At 35.1% G+C, this 20,810-nt stretch overlaps 2 protein-coding genes across 6 annotated transcripts; one reads left to right on the forward strand and one right to left on the reverse strand.

The window, feature by feature from the left end:
* The first annotated feature begins 2,124 nt into the window (after positions 1-2,124).
* On the forward strand, positions 2,125-16,297 carry atg4b (autophagy related 4B, cysteine peptidase). 4 transcript variants are annotated; one of them, XM_087255487.1, is made up of 13 exons: positions 2,125-2,320; positions 3,423-3,524; positions 3,607-3,678; positions 3,788-3,886; positions 6,466-6,567; positions 7,001-7,073; positions 7,245-7,324; positions 10,269-10,468; positions 10,588-10,666; positions 12,601-12,746; positions 15,348-15,404; positions 15,482-15,572; positions 15,664-16,297. In XM_087255487.1, exons 1-13 carry the CDS (start codon positions 2,221-2,223, stop codon positions 15,735-15,737), a joined length of 1,275 nt encoding a protein of 424 aa, XP_087111613.1. In that variant the 5' UTR covers positions 2,125-2,220; the 3' UTR covers positions 15,738-16,297.
* dtymk (deoxythymidylate kinase (thymidylate kinase)) lies at positions 16,252-20,127 on the reverse strand. Of its 2 annotated transcripts, none has more exons than XM_087255836.1 (5): positions 20,023-20,127; positions 19,336-19,444; positions 18,227-18,317; positions 17,656-17,853; positions 16,252-16,477 (listed from the first exon to the last, which is right to left on the reverse strand). In XM_087255836.1, the coding sequence occupies exons 2-5, from the start codon at positions 19,338-19,340 to the stop codon at positions 16,367-16,369; spliced, it is 405 nt and encodes a 134-aa protein (XP_087111962.1). In that variant the 5' UTR covers positions 19,341-19,444; positions 20,023-20,127; the 3' UTR covers positions 16,252-16,366.
* Positions 20,128-20,810: the final 683 nt, after the last annotated feature.

A 20,810-nucleotide genomic window follows, 5' to 3' on the forward strand; every position in this document is an offset into this window, starting at 1 on the left:
GATGTATTTGCTGTGCTTGTTTTGGGGTTGGAAAATCATTAACGTTAATAATAAAGGCTGATAAATGAACACAACGTTAGTGTAATTGGTGGAGAGCGAGTAGGAGGATGCTGTTCAGATCAGAGTTTAGAGATATTGTTACTATGGTGATCAACCTCAATGTGGTTTCATTTACTCAGACTTTGAGAACACAAATATGAATTATTATAGAGGGGCCTATACTGAAAAAATCACTAGTAATTTGTAGTAGATAATGTTTTTTTAATAACTATAGTATTACTGTTTATAGTAATTTACAACACTTTGTTAATAAATGCTAACTACAGTGAAATGATAAACCTTGAGAAATACTGTTGTTTTACTGTAATGTGCATTGCATAATAAAACAATAGCATTCTGTGATTTGTTTACATAGCAAACCATACATAGCAAATATACAATTACCACAGCATTTTTCTTTAAGTATTTTACTGTAGGATAAAAAAACACTATAGTATTTAAATTACTATACTAGTCTATAGTGTGTACAGTATATTTTGGAAGTTTTAAATACATTTGTGAATTAAAGTTAAACATTTTAGTATATTTACTTCCTCCCAAAAAAATAGCATATTTAGTAGCCGTGTTCACTGAAATTAATCTTAGCGCAAATATTTTACAAGGTTTGTTCCAACCTGAAATCTTACGCAATCATATCAATTGTGGCAACACAGCGACACCTAGTGGTTTCAGATGTATTTTCTGTCGCCTAACTAGAGATTTACTCAGCATTTACTCTATCAAGTGATTTCAAACATTTGTGAGTTTCTTTCTCCTGTTAAACACAAAAGAGGCTGTTTTGAAGAAAACCAGACACCATCATTGGTTTCCATTGTAGGAAAAAAAACAAATATGAAGGTCAATGGTTGGTTTCCAGCATTTTTCAAAATAGCTTTTTTGTGTTGAAAAGAATAAAGAAACTCATAAAGTTTTGAATCAAGAAAACAATGACAGAATTTAATTTTTTGGTTGATCCCTTAAAATTAGGCCTATATGCTGTAAAACAATTCATCATTTAACGGGCTACGAAACATGCTGCTGACACAAGTAAATGGGAAACAATTATAAAGTTTATATTGTTCTTAACTTACAGAAATGGCTACTAAATCTTAAAATTAATGTATTAGACCTTTCAATAAAGCTGTTGAACCTTCCAACCTCATTCTCCTATTTAACAAGATTATGACTTGGTAGGCCCTACTGTACCAAATCAACAACATTAAACGGTGAATTTGCTTTCTTTTCTGTTTAATACTGTCTAATCATACGACTGAGACAAAATGTAGATGGGATACTCTCATCCGGAGAGACCCACAAAATGCAAACGACATCTAGTTTTTTTATGTAAAGACCTCATTTATAGTGTGAAAAAGACAAGTGTTTATATGAGTTACATTAGATAAATTATGGAACATTACTGTGAAAAAAAATTGGTTTAAATCGAGTTAGTTTTCTTTACATTTTAAAATTGTTCATTTTAATCTGTTTTATACAAATGTGTTTTGATATTTTACTTCTAATTTAATCATGTTGGTATTACTTTACAATATCGTATTTATTTGTTACATTTAAGTTTGTTATGTTCATTTATGTTTTTGCTAACTTACACATTTGTTTGAACGCTTTTCTACACTTTTTTATTCAAACATTTCCAGCTGCCACCAGAAGCCATAGACAACTCATATAGTTTTCTAGTCATCTGTCATTTTTGCACAAATGTTTGCACATTTAAATTGAGTGATCACGTTACTGATTAAAACTCTTCACCGACCTAAGTGTTTAAAATAGACTGAATTTAAAGTAGAAAGTGTTTTATTTCATTTAATGTTTTTGCCTTATAAAAACACGTTAGACTTCTAATAGGAAAACACTCAACAATTTTGCTGATTTATAATGTTGCATTCCAAAACTATGGGATTGCCTAACTACTTTAGCTTGTTGTTTACATCCGCTTTTCAGACGGAACACACCAATCCCCGCCTTGTCCAGTCCAAAAAGGTGTTTTAATTGGTTATCATTAAAATGACGCTTCGTGATCAAGGCGGAAGCGAGTTGCTATTGGCCAGTGCGGCTTAAGGGACACACAACAAACAAGATAGGCTGAATCACTGTCGGGATGGATGCAGGTAAGAAACCCGCAAGAAAACATTTCTTTACATTTCGCTCATTTGTCTAGATGTCATGAAACTGTTAAAAAGGAAAATTCTTCTTTCCACAACAAAGTACGCGCCTGTTTTTGGAGTAGCGGCCTCTACGTTTTGGAATTTTGCCGTTAAATATGGTACATAGATGTCCCAACTGCTGCCAACTGGACAGTATAAGAGATCAGTCTGGTGTCAGATGAGGGATGGACACAGTTTTGTCTTCTAGGTGTCATTGCACCAAAATGGCACGACCACCCGTGGAAACTGTTAGGCTGTTTGGGTTGTGTTTTAGAGTCTAGTCAACTGCCTACATAGACAGCATTTTAGACATGATAGGAGTGTTCCACTGCACGTATGTGTCTGTTGAGCGGTAAATGCCTCAGGGAGCTTGTACAGATCTTCTGTTATCACATTTCTGCATTCTTTCATAAAATATTTGTCAATAACATGTAAAATAGTGACTTTTTAACCGCTTCGTGCTTGACATCCTTTTAAAAAGAACAAAGCAGTTTTCAATTTTATAAAGTGAAACGTAAAATATCCTCCATGTTAACTTGGAGCACTATAAAGGCTGTGAAGTTGTTGAGAAAAAAGCAGGTAACATTTTACAATTATTTTAGCATCAACCCTAAAAAAGGCTAAGTGTAGAAAAATGTAATATTATTTAATTTATAGTATTGTTTATTTTCCAATTCACATATTTTATGATCCCTTAAAACCAACTTATAGATACCAAATGAAATAAATGCTTAATTAGTTGTGTTATTTCTTTAAACATTTTTGTGTTCATTGAATTGTCTGAAAACTCTTAAATAGTTAAAAACGAACATTTCTTAGAAATTATTAATAATTACTGCTTCACAATGTAAACCCTGCTAAAAAAGTTGTTTTTTCAGTACTTTTTTAGTCAAAATTTGAACTCATCTTTACAAACTACATTTGATTTTTAGTGTAAACTCAAAAAGTGTGAATGGATAAGGGGTTAAATATAGTATGAATGTGTGTGGTTGAAATGCTATCTGTTTTTACAGTCATGATGGGACATGCAGTTTCAGTTGTGTTGCTTTATTTCCATTCACGAATCATTTTCTGTTGCTTCACCTTCTATTTTATCAATTTAATAGGGACTGTAGACAAGTAGGCTCATTCAGATTTAGAGATCGCCTTTGCTTTTACTTACTTGATTTTGTTTGTTACTTGTTGAGCCACAAGTTGATGATTGGCTTTCCCCCCTAACAGCTACTCTCACATACGATTCATTGCGCTTTGGAGAGATCGAAGATTTCCCAGAGACCTCTGATCCTGTCTGGATTTTGGGAAAGCAGTTCAGCGCTCTAACAGGTTATCAAGTGTGAAACATTGAATGTTTTGTGATGTTGTGTTTGGGTTTTGCTCCTAACATGGTTTTCATTTTGGGTTGCAGAGAAGGATGATATTCTGGCAGATGTCACCTCACGTTTATGGTTCACGTACAGAAAAAACTTCCAGCCAATTGGTGAGAGTGAGAGTCAATAATCCTGATCTTGTCCAAGCAGTCCATTTAATTATTCATCTGGAAAGATATACTGGTTTAGTTTGGTTTGCTAATGGATGTGATTTTACAGGTGGCACTGGGCCCACTTCAGACACCGGCTGGGGCTGCATGCTTCGATGCGGACAGATGATTCTTGGGGAGGCTTTGATCTGCAGGCACTTAGGCAGAGGTAAGGCTAGCACATCTGAAACGTGTGTGATATCGAGATGGTGATTTATGAGGTCTGCTGTTGTCTGAGGCCTTACACAGTGTCTTTCCTTTGCGTTTTAAAGGAACACTCCAATTTCTTGGTAATATTACCTTTTTAGAAGTCCCCTAGAGTTATTTTTCAATCCATTCATTTGATCTCTGGGTCTGGTGGGAGCACTTTTAGCTTAGCTTAGCTTAGCATAGATAATTCAGTCAAATTAGTCCATTAGCATCTTGCTCAAAAAATAGAAAAAGTTTTCTGTTCTTTTGCAGTTACGTCATGTGCTAAGACTAACAGTAACTGAAAAGTTGTTATTTTCTAGGTCGATATGTCTAGGAACTCTACTCTCATTGGGACATCATAATCAATTAGCTTTGCTGCTGTATCTTGACTTCAGCATTGCACAATGATATCACACAGCACCCGAAAATAGTCCCCAGCAAGGTAACAGTAGGACTGGGTGTTTTGGCCTAAAATCAAGTCTTGATTAATTAAACATTTTAATTTGATTATGATTAATGAAAGATTAATTAATTAATTAATTATTCCTTTTTTTGCCGCCATAGTTCACTGATAAGTTTTGTACAGTAAATATGTTTACATATTACATGTGAGAGATTTTTGCACAAAGGGTGCAATACTTGATTTTAAAATAAATAAAGGAAACGGGACTCCACATGCAGTAGGGTAAGTGATTAAAAAAATTGATCTGGAAAAATTTGACCGATTATAGGTTCTAAATGACCATTTTCGAGTACTTTTCAATTAATCGCCCAGCCCTAGTAACAGCACTGTGTCATATCATTGTGCTTGCTGCAGCCAAATTCCTTCATTATTACGCTGGAAGTAGAGTATAGTTCCTAGCTATATCGACCTAGAAATTTTATTTTTTCATAGTGAAATTGAGCAATTACACAGTGTAACTCCAGAAGAGTCAAGCTTTAAATAGGAACATTATCAAAATTAGTTTTGAGTGAGTTTGCTTCACAGATTTATGCTAAGCTAAGCAAAGAGTAAAACCCAGCAAACCCAGAGATGGGCTGAATGAATTCAAAAATAGTAAAACTGAACAGTTTAGCTCTGTGATTTTGAAAATTTAGCCTATTTCAAAAAAAGTTGACTGTTTTTTTTTTTTGCCAGGTCAGGCCAGTATTGTAGTACAGTGTAGGGAGGTGAGTGTGTCCGTGGACACTTGTGTGTATTTACAATTTGCTGTATAAATATTATGCTGGGCGATTAATTAAAGGTGATATTAATTCATATTTTGTCACTGAAACCAGTTTTGTAATTAGATGTAAATCTCCAGCAGCTGCTTTCAGATGGAGCAGCTTGTACAACACAGGGCCATAGTTCAGTGACAAGCTATGCAAAAGATAGCAAAAGATTTAATCAGTACAATCCCGAATTCTTGTTCTGCGACACCTCTCCATTAATTATGGCTCTGTGTTGCTGTTGGTCTTAAAGCACAGGAAAATATCACATTATAATATCACATTTACTCATAAATATCAGTACATAAATATTAAAAACTTTCAAGAATTTAAGTTCTGATTACAGTTAAACGCGTCATAACAGGCTTGTGAAAAGGGTCCATAACATGCTCTTACTTCTAACTCACTTCAAAACTTCAGTCGAGTTTTTGAGCTAAATCATTCTGTGAGATGTTTCCTTAGTTTATAAGTCATTTTAATCAATAAAAACGGTTAAATCGTCTGCTCTGTTTGATTTCACAACCATGTTTCTTCTTTGTGGCATAATTGTCATTTTCTTTGGAGGAGATTTACTGTTGATCACAGAGCTGTGTTTTCAAGACAAGATGTACAAGAGAATCACAGTTTTCACTGAATCGAAATTTGTTGCAAATAATCGTGCAGCCCTAAAGTATATGATGCATTTCTGCTGAGGGATGTAATATTGGTGAAATGTAATATTGGTGAAGTAAGTCCACACTTTGCTGAAGAAGCAATTAGCAAACTCTCGACCAGTAACAATACTATCATGTAATCAACCACTGTTGTGTATGTTTAATCACTTTTGCCTTTTTAAAGTGATAGTTCACCCAAAAATGAAAATGTAATCCTTATTTACTCACCCTTAAGTGGTTTTAAACCTTTGAGTTTCTTTCTTCTGTTGAACACAAAAGAAAATATTTTGAAGAAAGCTGAAAACCTGTCACCATTCACTTCATAGTAGGAAAAACTACTATTAAAATACTATGAAGTCAATGGTGACAGGTTTTTAGCTGTTTTCAAATTATCTTCTTGTGAGTTCAGATTTGAACACAACAGATTTGAAAAAATGAAGGGAGTAAATGATGACAGAAATTTTAATTTTGGGTGAACTATCCATTTAAAGTGAACATGCACTACGTTGTCGACATACCTAACCCATACTATGCACATGTATGATGTCACCGTTTTCAAATGTATGCATTTTTAGCCACCAAAGCACTGTTATCATGCAAATGAATAGGCAAAATGCAAAAAGTTTCTAGTTTTTGGCTGAAAATGTTGTATAAACTGCCCCTGTGATGTTATGTGTGTTGTATATTTTATTAGACTGGAAATGGAGTCCAGGTCAGCGGCAAAGACCAGAATATGTCAGCATCCTCAATGCTTTCATTGACAAGAAGGACAGCTATTATTCTATTCATCAAATAGGTACTACTTATCCAGAGCTTGAATATTATATGAATAATTTTAATTGGATAATTGATCACAAATCTTTTATTTGCTGGTAATTCACAATTTTTGGCTGAAAGTGTGCTCCTTAGTGATTTCTTAAATGCAAGTGAATGTTTACTGGCACTTGGGGAGTGAACAAACTTTATAGTCTAAACAAAATTAATACCAGTGGCTCCTGACAATGCTTTGTTTGGAGTCAGTAGACTTTATATATATGTATTGTAGTTATTATGTAATCCACCAAGGCACACCCTTTTAGTTAAACATATTATTTAATTTTAATAAGTCATGTAAGTTTTTGATGGCCTAAGGGAAATCCAAAATCTCATATTTTTGGGGATCATCATTGTAAGGTTATTCTGTTAATGACAAAATGACTGTGGATGACATGCTATGTTGTTTTCTTCAGCTCAGATGGGTGTAGGTGAGGGCAAGTCTATTGGCCAGTGGTATGGTCCAAATACAGTGGCACAGGTACTCAAGTAAGTCAGCCAAGTCTAATCAAATTTATAAATTCAGTATTTTGTTTTGTGAAATTTAGTAAAATTAAATGTAACTGGCAAACACTACTGAAATCTTGAAATTATTATAATTTGCTTTAAACTGCTTTAGTGTTTTGGAATAAAAATATGTAAACATGTGTGCCCATGTAGGAAACTTGCTGTTTTTGACTCCTGGAGCCGATTGGCAGTTCATGTAGCTATGGACAATACTGTGGTCATCGAGGAAATCAGTGAGTTCTCTTTCAGATTGTCTCATAAACGGGTCTAAATGGAAGCTGCAGACTTTTTGTAAATTAGAAGGGAATTTTAGTAAAGAAAGACTAAAACTATTAGTCCAAAAACATTTTATTAAAGGAAATAAAATAAAAATTTACAATAAATGAAAAACTGTAACTAAACAAAACTCCCAATGCACACCTCCCACCAGTGCTATCTATATCTATATCTATATCTATCTATCTATCTATCTATCTATCTATCTATCTATCTATCTATCTATCTATCTATCTATCTATCTATCTATCTATCTATCTATCTATCTATCTATCTATCTATCTATCTATCTATCTATCTATCTATCTATCTATCTATCTATCTATCTATCTATATATATATATATATATATATATATATATATATATATATGTGTATATATGTATATATGTATATATGTATATATATATATATATTTCAATTGGTTTTATCTGATTGGAAGTTTTTTTTTTATGTGTTAGTTCTTTTTTTTATCTCTCATAGTCTCATAATCATTCTGCATAAAGTATCACATTTTATTTTTTTCAGATGTCTGCACAAAAATACCAAAAAGGTGCTCATAAGTAATGACATGTTTTGTATGTTGTACATAAGTTACCAGCCCATAAATTTGATAATCTGGGATGCCTGATTGGTGAATTTTAAACTGGCCTTTTTTTTGAAGAGATTACAGAATTACAAAATACAGAATACAAAATAAAACATTAATGATTCAGAAAAGTTGATTAAATCAATTGCCTAAGCAAACTGTGCAGCTGACAAATCATTAAAAATAAATGAATTAACTTAAATATTTAAATATATCGTTATTTAATCAGCAGGTATTAACTCTGTCAACTTGTGCTTGTCTGAACCACCTTCTCTTTTAAACCTGAGGTCCTTTTTAAGTTACACAATGTGGTGGAGCAATATTAACACACTACATCTTGCAAAACCTTTGTACCAGTAGGTTAGCTGATGAATTGCGGTTCGTTCGTTCAAAGATGTTCAGTGAGATTTAAGTCCAGACTCTGATTAAGCTACTGAAGGGCATCAATTTCTTCTTTTTAAGCCACTTCAGTGTTATACTGGCAGTGTGCTTTTGGGTTGTTGCCTTAATGAATTTCTTCATTTATACTTTCTGGCAAGAGGAAGCAGTTTTGTTTGTCAAAATCTCCAGGAGTTCTGCAGCATTCATTATTCTTAAGCAGATTGCCGGTGTGTGCTGTTTAAAAGTACATCAATAAAATAGCAATGTCACTAACGGGACCATATTTCATTGTGGGCATGGTGCTACTTGGCTGATGTTCAGTGTTTTATTATACACCCCACATGAGGCACATAGTAGATTACTTCAATCAAACCACAGTTTAGTTTTTAGTAAACTAAATATTAATCAAAGGCGGCAACACCAAAGCTCCAAAAATACTAAATTATTAAATTAAAAAAGCTGACACATGGCATTTGTGTCAGCTTTTTTAATTTAAGGAATATGTATTTTTGGAGCTTTGGTGTTGCCGCCTTTGATTAAAATTTAATTTGCACCTTTTGCGGTTTTTGGCTGAGCACCCAGTTAAGAGTGATGTGCGTGCTTTTGTACAATTTTTCACAGTTTTTAGTAAATAACTTTTTCTTCAAAAAGCAGATTCATACTTTTGCATCCAGCGCACGCATGTGCTCCGGCGCAGCCTTCATGTGGTTGCATAGCCCTCGCCGTGGTCATCGCTGACACGCACCTTTCAAAAAAATTTAACTACACATCGCAACGATGCCTAGCGTAAGTTCTGTGATTGGTCGGCTTGGTAGCGCTGATGAATGTGGCCGGGACTCAGAGCCGTGCGAACTCATTGGAGCTAATGTTTACAAGTGTTGAGTCTTATGAAGGAGCCTACTGTCCTATTGTGTTTACCTTATAAATGATGTTGTTGCTCATCCGCTGGTTTCCACCTCAAAATGAGCGAGTTTGAGCCACTTGTACATTTGTGGTAGTGTTCAGAAAAAAAAAAAATTACCAGTGAAGAAACTCAAACACAAACAGAACAGAAACTCATCTGGTGTGTGGTGTGCGGTCTGGCACAATATGGCTGCCGTCGCGCCATCCAGGTGATGATGCACTCAGGTGATGATGCACTCAGGTCGTATATGAGGAGATTCCCCCCAAAAATGTGTAAACTGCTTTGAGTGTCCAGAAAAGCGTGATATTAATAATAATAATTTCTTACATTTATGTTCAATTATTATTAAATAATTAGGTCTAATTTTCTTTTTTTCTGTGTTTTCACTTCACTTAGTTAAACGCTGGCATCTATTTTCTGTATTATTTGTAATCATAGTAATTAAAAAGTATTTTTATTGCATGTCCCTTCATTCTAGTCAACTCTTGTTACATTGGTTACAAAAAGGCATAACAACCTTTAAACTACTGATAGAAAAAGCATGTGAAATGCTTCTACTGATTGTTTAGGATACCCTAATAATAAAATGTCAACTCTGTTATCGTGATTTTTTCTTTTCTTGTTCACCTTTTGAAATTTATATGATAAACTACATAAAATTCAGATTTAGACATGCCATGTGCTATCTTGTTTGAGGTTAGCATCTTGAGTTAAAGCACAAAATGGTATGTCAACTATACTATTGTCAAATTTGTTTGTGCTTTTAAAAGCATTAACATGAAAACAGCAGAATTAAATGTTCGCTTTTAAGCATTTTGAATAATTTTACATTAGTAATGGATTCAATGCTTATGTTCCCACAATTCTAGATTTTAAGTTTGTGTTGAATCTTTTGTTCATAATGGGTTTTTTTTTGTCAGGTCAGGTGATGTGTTAAATCTAATTTCACAACCATTGTAAGTGATCCATTTAGCCTATGTCTGACTTGTGGTGTTTGATAATGTTTGTTTTGTCTGCCTTTGTTCAGAGAGGTTGTGTATGCCATGGCTGGATTTCGACAGGGGTGCATGTGCCGTTTCTGAAGAGCCTCGAGAGATGAATGGAGATCTGGAAGGAGCTTGTGCTTTGGCCGAGGAGGAGACGGCTCTGTGGAAACCCCTTGTTCTGCTGATTCCTCTAAGACTGGGCCTCAGTGACATCAATGAAGCCTATATTGAACCACTCAAGGTAAATCTGTTACACGTAATAGATATAAATACTCAACGACCGGCATGTTAAGGTCAGTCAGAATGTCTTCACTAAATGGATGCTGAATGGTTGACTTCGTTTTCATGTCTTATGCACAGCAATGCTTCATGATGCCTCAGTCTTTAGGAGTAATTGGTGGGAAGCCAAACAGCGCTCACTACTTCATTGGCTTTGTAGGTAAGGAGAGATCTTAGAAGTAAATCCATAAATAGTTAGTTCTAAATGGGTAGTCATTGGAAAATCATTATACACCCATGCAAATACATTCCTGGGGTTGGTTCATCAGATTACTCCATTAGCTAGATTTGATTATTGACCATTTGACATGATCCTGGATATTTTAGGCTCTTCAATACTCATTCAGAAGTTGTTGTCATTTCAAGTATTTCAGCTGGAGTTTTTTTTTTCCAAGAGTAATTTATTGAATTGGGGAAAATGCTAATATTTAATACTTTAAAATTACTTTTAAATGTACTTTTTTTGTTTTTTTAAAATTGTAATTATTCAAATGGTACTTTTTAGGTATTAAGACAGGCAAATAAATAGATAGATAGATTAGACAGACAGACAGACGGATGGATGGATAGATAATTGTCAGCACTTGGTTCAAACCCTTTCATCAAAGTTGTCCTTAAACTATTCAACAACACCCATTCTTGTTCTAGGACAATTTTGAAAACCTTTTTTGATCCATTTCAAATGTTGACTGCTGTACACTTGTGTAAGGTAATACAGTATAGACATAAGATTCCACCCCAACTTGCATTTTTCCATCTCTGTTCTTATAGTTAGTCTAATTTTCTGCTCCGTGTAATTAATTTCACGCTCGACAACTGGCAATCACTTGCTGTAAGTCAAATGCAGTCACCAGACTGTCTTTTAATTCAGTCTTACATGTCAGTATAATCGGCAGCACGGTGGCACAGTGGGTAGCACAATCACCACACTATAAGTGAATCGGGTAAGCTTAATTGCCCATAGTCTGTGTGTGATTGAGTGTGTATGGATGTTTCCCAGTGAGGGGTTGCAGCTGGAAGGGCATTTGGTGGATAGGATATAATAAAATATGATTTTTAATGTTGTCTCCAATATCCTTCCAATAGTCTATAAGTTTCTAGTATTCATTCATTCATTCAACCAGTGTAAACGCACAGAGAACAAAGGCTCTTGCTTTTGCACTCCTTTATTTCGGGCACTGCGAGAACAGCTTCTCTCCCATGGTGCACGTCAGAACTGAACGTTCTGTACGACTGCCAGAAGGGGGCGTATTCCGACAGTCATGTCCAAATGTCGTGTGCAGTGGAAAGGCAGCTTTAGCTCATTATTAATCAGGAGTCGCCACAACGTAATGAACTGCCAACTTATCCAGCATATGCTTTACACAGCTGATGCCCTTCCGACCGCAACCCAACTCTTGGAAACATTATTGATATTATAATAAATTATTTAGGCAACTAAAGTCACTCAGAATGTTACCATTTTACTGTTCTACAAAGTAGGCCTGTTTTTCCATTCATTATAGGTCATGTGAATTCAGCTCATTAGTCAGTAAGAATCAGTGAAAGTCAGAGAATTTTATATTTCATTTTAAAACCTTGTTTTAAGTAAAGTACAAAGAATTATTGTTGCCATTTAATGTTTTAATTGTGAAACTCCACTTTAGACTGAATATTTATTACACATCTATACAGTTTTAGAAGAGATAATCAATATCATATTTTCAAGCAGTGATACAATTAATAAAACATTAGTAGTGCTGTTTCACCTACTCATCAACTTTTTTTTTAACTCACGTCAGCAATGTGAAGTCCTTTCTCCATCATGTGCGATGTACATTTCCACATATTTTCTGATTTTGAAGAGGACTATTTTTATAATAAAACTTGGTTTGTCAGTCACAATGTGCTTTGTGCTGCAAATAATTTTTTATGTACTTGATTATTTTTAAGCAACTTGATGCCCATTGTAAAATTTTGGTTTTAGAGTTACTGCTCTTATAATGCAACAGCAGCTGAAAAGTTTAGACTATGTAATTGTTGTAGGACAGCAATATTCCGATTTAAAACTACATATGCATAAACTTATCTATTCTTCCTGATGCTGCCCTGCAGGTGACGAGCTCATTTATCTAGACCCTCACACCACTCAGCCAGCAGTGGACCCCAGTGAAGACGGCCATTTCCCAGACGACTCATACCACTGCCAGCACCCTCCATGCCGGATGCACATCTGTGAGCTCGACCCTTCTATTGCTGCTGTGAGTACAGCTTAATGTTGAAGAAACTCTATTCATTCCAGTATAGAGGATGTGAAATGTTTATCGTCTACAATAATCTTGGAATTGTTTAAACAGTGTGCCAAGCTGATGTTTAAGGGCTCCTATTTTACCTCTTTTACAATATATAAGAGTAGTCTTTGGTGTCTCCAGAATGTGTCTGTAAAGTTTCAGCTTAAAATACCCATCAGATTATCTTTTATATAATGCAGAAAGTGCATTGTGAGCCCCCTTTGGCCCCAGAGCAAAGTGAAGCTTCTTTTGTAGCTTGTGCCTTTAAATCAGGGTTCAGACACATTTTTACTACTAAAATTATATGGCTTTTCCAGGACTTTTCATGACCTAATGTTTCATGTAATGTCAATGTATACGGTGTAAATAACAAGAAAACAATCCATTTTCAAAGTTATTAAAGCATATCATAAAACATGCAACAATCTATTTAGCTTAAATTAATCTTTATGTAAAATGTATTTAGATAAGGCTCACGCAGCTCTAATAATGTGAGAGCATGAGTTTGGCCATGGACAGAAAAGAAGTAAAGACAACTAACCCATATTTAAGCATAGAGATATTTTTTAAATTAATTTCCATGACTTTTCCGAAACTTTGTGGGTTTGTCAGATTTTCCAAAACTTTTCCAGGGCTGGAAAATGTCATGTCAAAATTCCATTACTTTTCCAGGTTTTTCCATGACAGTGTGAACCCTGTTAAATGCAAATGAGCTGTTCTCCCCACCCACCATCTCCACTTGTGTGTCTGCTTTTCGTGTGTTATGTCAGATGATCAGCAATCAGTGATAGAGACAGACACGGATGAAACAGAAATACAGCTAATTAGTCAAAAATACCAAGTAAGAAACATCTTATAATTTTATAGTTGTACTGACACTAGCGATTTTACTGTTTTTTTTTATGTATTCAAGGTTCCTGCGGGTCCTTAAGAAGTCTTAAAATGTCTAAATTAAAATCCAGGAAATTAAGGTCTTTAACTGTCTTTAATTTACAGAATATTGGCTGTAGGTAGTTCATTTTTAGCCGTTGTGCTTAATGACGATAGGTAAGCACAGTGGTCCACTGTAAAACATCTAACAGTTTATCAATTTAGTATGTGGGAAACAGGAGAGAAATGACAATCTTCGTGATTTATTAGATTATTAAGGTAGGTCGGCTACAGGCGCTTGCGTCGGTCTGCACCTGCGTGCTGTCATTACGCGGTTGTGGAGGTGAGGTTCAAAATGAAAAGATGGGATAGTGTAAATTTAACGACGTGGCAATGTGTAAATTCTGCAAAAAGACCTTTTCGTTAGGGACCATGGGGCTCAAAGCCGTTGAGTCGCAAATGAAAGGAGGAAAGCACCAGCGGTACGTTGCAGCAGCTAGTCATAGGGGGACTTGGTTAATCTCTGCATTGTTTGCAGCTCGACTAACAATGATATTAGTTCGGACTACAGCTAAAGATCTTTGCTCGGACTTAATTCCTATCATTTTAGATGGGGCCGGGCTTGGGCAGTATTTAGATTGCTGAGATGTTAAGATGTTAAAGAAGACTTTTTTTTTTTTTTGTTCCAACTTCCAAGTGGCCTACAGACCTTTTTCTTAGAACGCAAAATTACCCATTATGTTTTATTTCACCGCCAGACATCCAAAAGGCAGGTACTGTGGGTTATCCAAACTGTGACGAGGCACAATTAATTTAAAAATAACGTGACATCTTTGCTTCCATGTTCCCCGATTTGCAGCTTGCAAAGTCATTCACCTGTGGTGAAAATAAAACTGCATATGTCGCCAAATATGGCATCGCTTCATTCATCAAAGTAAGAAGTCATATGTCAAAGGTTGTTGTGAGGACGTACATTATAGTTTATTTTCAGCATCCCTATATGGTTCCTTTATACAAGGCATTGTGATGTTTAGTGTAATCCAACTTCTGTTACATTGTGATGTAGAACAGAGCCAAAGGGAAAAAAAAGAAAGAAAAAGGTCTCAAAGATAAGTATTTTTTATTTTTATTTTTCTTACCGAGTTTACACAACATTGCACATAATTGATACCAAATGGAAAACTTTCAAGTTTTGATTTCATTGTAGGAAGCCAAAAATTGAATAGCCTATTCCAAAGAAATTATAAAAAATTTTGGGTCTAAAATTATACTTGTTGAGGTCTTAAAAAGCATTAATTTTTACTTTTAGATAGTGCAAGAACCCTGTTATTAAAAACATTCACTAATTTAACCTGGTAAATCTCATTTATCAGCTGCAGCTGATCATAGAGAGTTGCAACAGATCTTTACCCCCAGTTTCTTTGCAAATCCTGTTCTTTGGACATGTTAATACACGCCTGTCAATCAATTTAGTGGATGGGGAAAACCACACTTCTACATCACATTCGGCCTCAAAATCACTGAGATTTGGATCCTATTGTAACTTTAGGAATTTTACGGAGGGACTTGTTTTTATATCAAAATCAGCTTTTAGTTGAAAACACTCGTTTAAACGCCTCCTCAGTTGTCGTTAGGTGTCAAACCTTTTGAAAGTAACTGGTTTGAATTACGGTATCATATGTGCCACTTTTTGTCCATCAGGGCTTCTTCTGCCAAACTGAGGATGATTTTGATGACTGGTGTGCACAGATTCGTAAGGTGCTCATATCATATTTTTTATTTAAATAGCCTCCACTTGTGGATCTTTTATTCACTTTGGTTTTTCTCTTCAACAGGTTTCAAACTGCAGAGGTCTTCCCATGTTTGAATTAGTAGACAGTCAACCATCTCATCTAATCACCGCTGATGTACTTAATCTCACTCCAGGTAACCCCTTTACCACTTCTTTATCAATTCAGAATTTAAAAATCATTATAAATGCACAAACCCTAATAGTATATTTTCTCCCTCTCCACAGATTTTTCAGATTCAGATCGACTCGAGCGCTTCTTTGATTCTGAGGATGAAGAATTTGAAATCCTGTCTTTGTGAAGAACGGTTAGATTTGCCAGACTTTAAGAATTCTGTGGTAGATCTTCCCTTAAGAGGACAGAGAAGAACACCGTTGACGTTCAAGGCCACTGTGGCAAACACACAGCTTTCTTCTTCAACAGCTCCACTGACTGCTTTGTGAGTGAGCCGAGGTCAGGTGTCGCGTCACAGGCACTCAGGATCATCAGTATGTATGTACTTAGCCGCATTTATGTGTATCCACATTGAGTCTTAACACTATTGATTCATTTTTAAGTGATATGGTGCCTTTTTACCCCCTTAACTTAAAACACAGGTTTGCCATAACACATTTTATGGTTTAGGTCCTGAGTCCTGCTAATCAGATATGATTTAGCATTTACTCCCGACCAATGAAAGTTGTTGATATATATTGGACCTGTATGATATTGTAAATGACAACCGAGGAAGGTTGAGCGTTTGCAGACTGGGAAGGATGGCTCGTGTAATATACAAGAATGATTTTGTCTTCATGTTTAAATTCTCTGTACACAAGTTTATTTTATGAATTATTTATTTAATCATTAAAAAATAAAATAAAATCTTAAGTTTCTCTATTATTAACAGAAAAACAAAAGATGAAGTTTATAAAAACATCAGCAGAGATGAGTTCACCTCCACAGCTCTCCAACTGGCTGTTCCTCAGCTAAACTGATGATGTTTTCACTCAAGTCTTTTATATCTTTGTGGACTTCTTCTATGGTCCTCGCAGCATCAATCACCTACAGAGAGAGAGAGAAAGACAAAATAAGAGATGCAAATGCAGAGTTCACGCACTGAATCATTTTAGCCCTGACTTTCACTCGCCGACAAGTTTTGTAAAATTGCAGACAAATGTTTGAAATCAGACTTAAATCAGTATCATGTGTACAGTATTCATGTGACTGACAGTCACGCAGTGTAAATGATAAAAGACGCCATTGGAGAGAATAGCAGACTTGATTAAAAATATGGCTTTGTGAAAGTGTTTGGACTGAAAAACACATTTGCAATGATCTACAGCCAATCAGACAGCAATATACTGAGCAGCAGGGAGATATTCATCTACGTAAATAGACTTCAATAGGAATCTAATATTGGCCACATTGATTAATTGATTAATTAATTAATTAAAACAATGCAATGATGCAGTTAAATAGAATAGATCACTAGCAAATGTATCACGTTATTCCTGTGAATTTATTCACTTTGACATTGGGTATGTTTACATGGACACCAATAATCCTATTTTGATGCAATTAAGGCAATAATCTGATTGAGAGTTAACCATGTAAACGATGATTTTTGATTCATTTAATCTAACTAAAGTCAATTAAACTAAACAGAAATTAATTAAAACATGTGGAATATGCTGATTTTAGTCGCATTATTGAAGTGCAGTACACACATGGCAACCTCTTAATCGAACTATAACCTTGCGTCAGGATATTTTATACGATATCAAATTCCATTAAAACAACACTCTTCCAGCATTTCATACTCGCATCCAATTTCTCGATTGTCATGGGAGGCAAGAATGAAATGTTCTTAAATGAAAGTGCCAAACTGCAGTTCAAGTCGACAAATTAAAAATGAAACGGCTGAAATTACATGAAACTCCAGAAGAAAGGTGAATAGTGTAGTGACGCAATGACTTTAATCAAACTATGTGTTATAACATGTAAAATGGGATCATGAAAGCAAACATTTAAAAAGCAACTCATGTAAACACCTTACTCATGTTATTGTCTTATTCAGATTAAGGCTAATAAATCAATTACTGATGTCCATTTAAACGTAGTCATCATATTGTATAGATCAACACCTGCCACCGGCCTTTGTGATGCTTTGTTTTAATGAAACCAATTAGAAGATAAAGAAATCAGCAAAACAAACATTTGGATTATATTATAAAAATCACCTTCCAGTTGATTGAGGTATCCTGCATGAGCTCTTCAAACCGTTGTTGAACCGTACGTTGGAAAGCACTCGTCTCATATCGTTCATTTCCGTATTCTCCGCGGTTTGCAGCCACATTGGGATTGAGCTGTAAAAACATGACCAGGTCTGGTTTTGGAAGTCCCACATCTGGATTCATGCACCATTCCAGAGAAAAGCCCTGAAAAAATAAATCAAGACTTTTATCTAAACATGTATACCTAAATATTAAGTTCCTGATATTTGTCCAGGAATAAAAGAGTTAAAAAATGTCTGGTCTGACTTAACATACAGTTTACAAATATACACGATTTCTATCTCAGAATTTTATGCTTAACAAAGCTGCATTTTTGATGAAATATTTGTGCTGGTTTTCTTTTGTGATAAACATGATGCACCTCTTTCAGGATTTTTGATCAACAGAATAACGGAACATTTTTCACACATTCTTACATTTATATTTTCACACATGTTTTTTGAAACATTGATACAGACACACTAAATGGGACATCATATGTATATATTAGATGTAATTGAAATATTGAACCACTTACAGGCTTGGCACTAGTAAAAGCCACTCCTGAAAATGCATAGCGATCCACCACTAGATTAATTCCTTCCTCCAACTTCTGTTTCATCACAGGCCTTGAATAAAATAGACAGACTGATTAGTTGACTGACAGATGGGTGGACACTTTAACAAATAGTACATTTAGAAATGAACAAGGTGCCGAATGTGCATACATGACAACTTCTTGGCTGATCTTATAGCAAAGGTCTGGTGAGAGTAGGTGAACGAAAATAACACAATGAAGATGTGTCTGAGAAGTTCACCGAAAGAGAAACGCTTGAGTTTTTTTGCTTAGCCGTATTTGTTTGAAATGTAGTACATCGTTGTCATGTTGTGTCAGAGGCCAAGAAGTTAAGAATGCACATGTGACCACAACATAAACACATCGTTCTGTTTCATGAGTGTGGTGGCATGTGGATTCGTTTTATGATGGATTTATGAGCTTTTAAAAGCTTAAACTACACAACTGCCCAACACCATTATACAGCATGGAAGAGTCAAGATAAAACTGTGTTTATCTGGAAGATACAGAGGATGACTTGAGGGTGAGTAAATTACTGGATTATATTAATATTTTTATTATTAATATGAATTATATTATAGCCCATATAATATGTAATTGATATTAATCATATTAATATCAATTATATTAAATGATTTTGGATGAACTATTCTTTTAATGCACATTAAACAAATCAGCCAATACTCTGCAAAAAACATAAAGTTTAGGTTAATATTAGGTTAGCTTTAATGTCCCTATTAGGCTTAGACCTTGTAGCAGCTATAACATTTGCAATAAATAGGGTTGTGATATGAAAAAGTAAACAGAATACAAAAAGAAAACCAAGACAGTCAACAAATTTGGACGGTTATATTTGAAGTCCTAATTTGTTTGGCTGATTTGGGGTGGGTGGGGCTCTGAACCATTCCCTGCTTCTAAAGTGGGGAATGACAGAAAAAGTTTGAGAAATTCTGTACTAGAGACAAGATTAATTATTCCCACGGCATTTGATCATTTCTATACATTGCCAGGTCATTTTCGTGACCCTCTAAATTTCCAGGACGCGTAGGAACCCTTGAATAAAGACCTACACCATTTCCCATCGGTTTGCAGAGAACAGCAGATGAACGGTGTGATCCTCCAGATTGCTCTTCTTCTCCAGGTATGAACTGATGAGTTGTCCAATCTTAGTAGTTCTGTCTATAAAGAAAATCGGTTGTCATCAATGAATACAATAAAATACAAATACTGTACAAAGGTTGAAAAGCTGCTAAATCACTTCGTCCTTCAGGTCTAACGTTAGGCAAAGTAAGTTATATCATGTAGTCTGTTAACGTTACACTCTTTACGTTATCTGTGTAGACAGCTCACTCAGATTATGACACAGGAGTTATATCGTAATTTACGTATGTATTATCGAATTGTAACTCGATGTTATTTTAAAAAGGATAATTTTTTACAAACTGCAAAACTGCCGCGTGCCTAATTTGATCACTGTAACACTGTTTCAGTGTCAGAACCTAAGCAACGCTTTATAAAGATGTTAATTTTAGATTGTTCAAGAGAAGGCAACACATGTATATGAATATATAAGTAGTATTTTCACCTGGAAATCGCATAATTTCTGCCGCCCGTCCGCTCTGCTGTATCGCCTGCACTAGTTTTTGGCATTGTGTGGTTTTTCCTGCTCTGTCAACTCCTTCTAGAACAATTAAGGCCCCTCTTCTGCAAGACATGGCTCTGTTAAACAACCTTTTAAAATTATAACGATAACTTACAGCAGCAAGAACAAAATGCTATTTGGCCTGGATCTGTTTACGCGGTACTTTTCTAAACAACACCCTGAACAGCCGCTTTGCCCTCCCACTTCTACGGTGCCCGAGAAAAGACAAACGCAATTCAACAAATACTTATCAGAAGCTGGGGACAGGGGTATGATTCAGAAAGGAGAAGTGAACAGTATGTTAACCCTGAAACGAGGGAAACTGGGTTTCAGAATGGGAGGTATGTCAAACATGAAGACTTAATTTTAAATATGTTTAATGGAGAACTTACAGAATCAATGAAACGGAGTAACGTTAATTACCTTGATTCCAAAACGAAGACTACCATTACTTGGATAATTGGCGTCCAATTACGCTACTCAACTCAGATTACAAATTACTACCATCTTTATATGCTACTAGGTTAAAACCATGTTTGGAGGAAATCACATCTCTCTCCCAATCTGGATTTATGAAGAGAAGAATATGTCAAATTATATTAGATTGCTATTAGATCTGTTGGATTACTCAGATTTAGTAACTGAGGAGGCTAACGTTATAATTTTGTATTTAGATTTTTACAAACCCTTTGATACAGTTGAACATAGTTTTATGTATTAGACACTTCATTATTTAGATTTTGGCCCAACCTTTAAAAAATTATGATTTTTAAAAATAATATTTCAAGCAGTGTTTCTTTATCCAGTACTTCTCGTTTTATTATTTGAAGAGGCATAAGGCAAGGGTGCCCAATTTCACAATTTTTGTTTTTATTAGTTGCTGAAACCCTAAATCTTTATACT

Source organism: Danio rerio, chromosome 6, assembly GCF_052040795.2.
Source record: "Danio rerio strain M-AB ecotype USA chromosome 6, GRCz13ab, whole genome shotgun sequence".
Taxonomy (NCBI): Eukaryota; Metazoa; Chordata; class Actinopteri; order Cypriniformes; family Danionidae; genus Danio; species Danio rerio.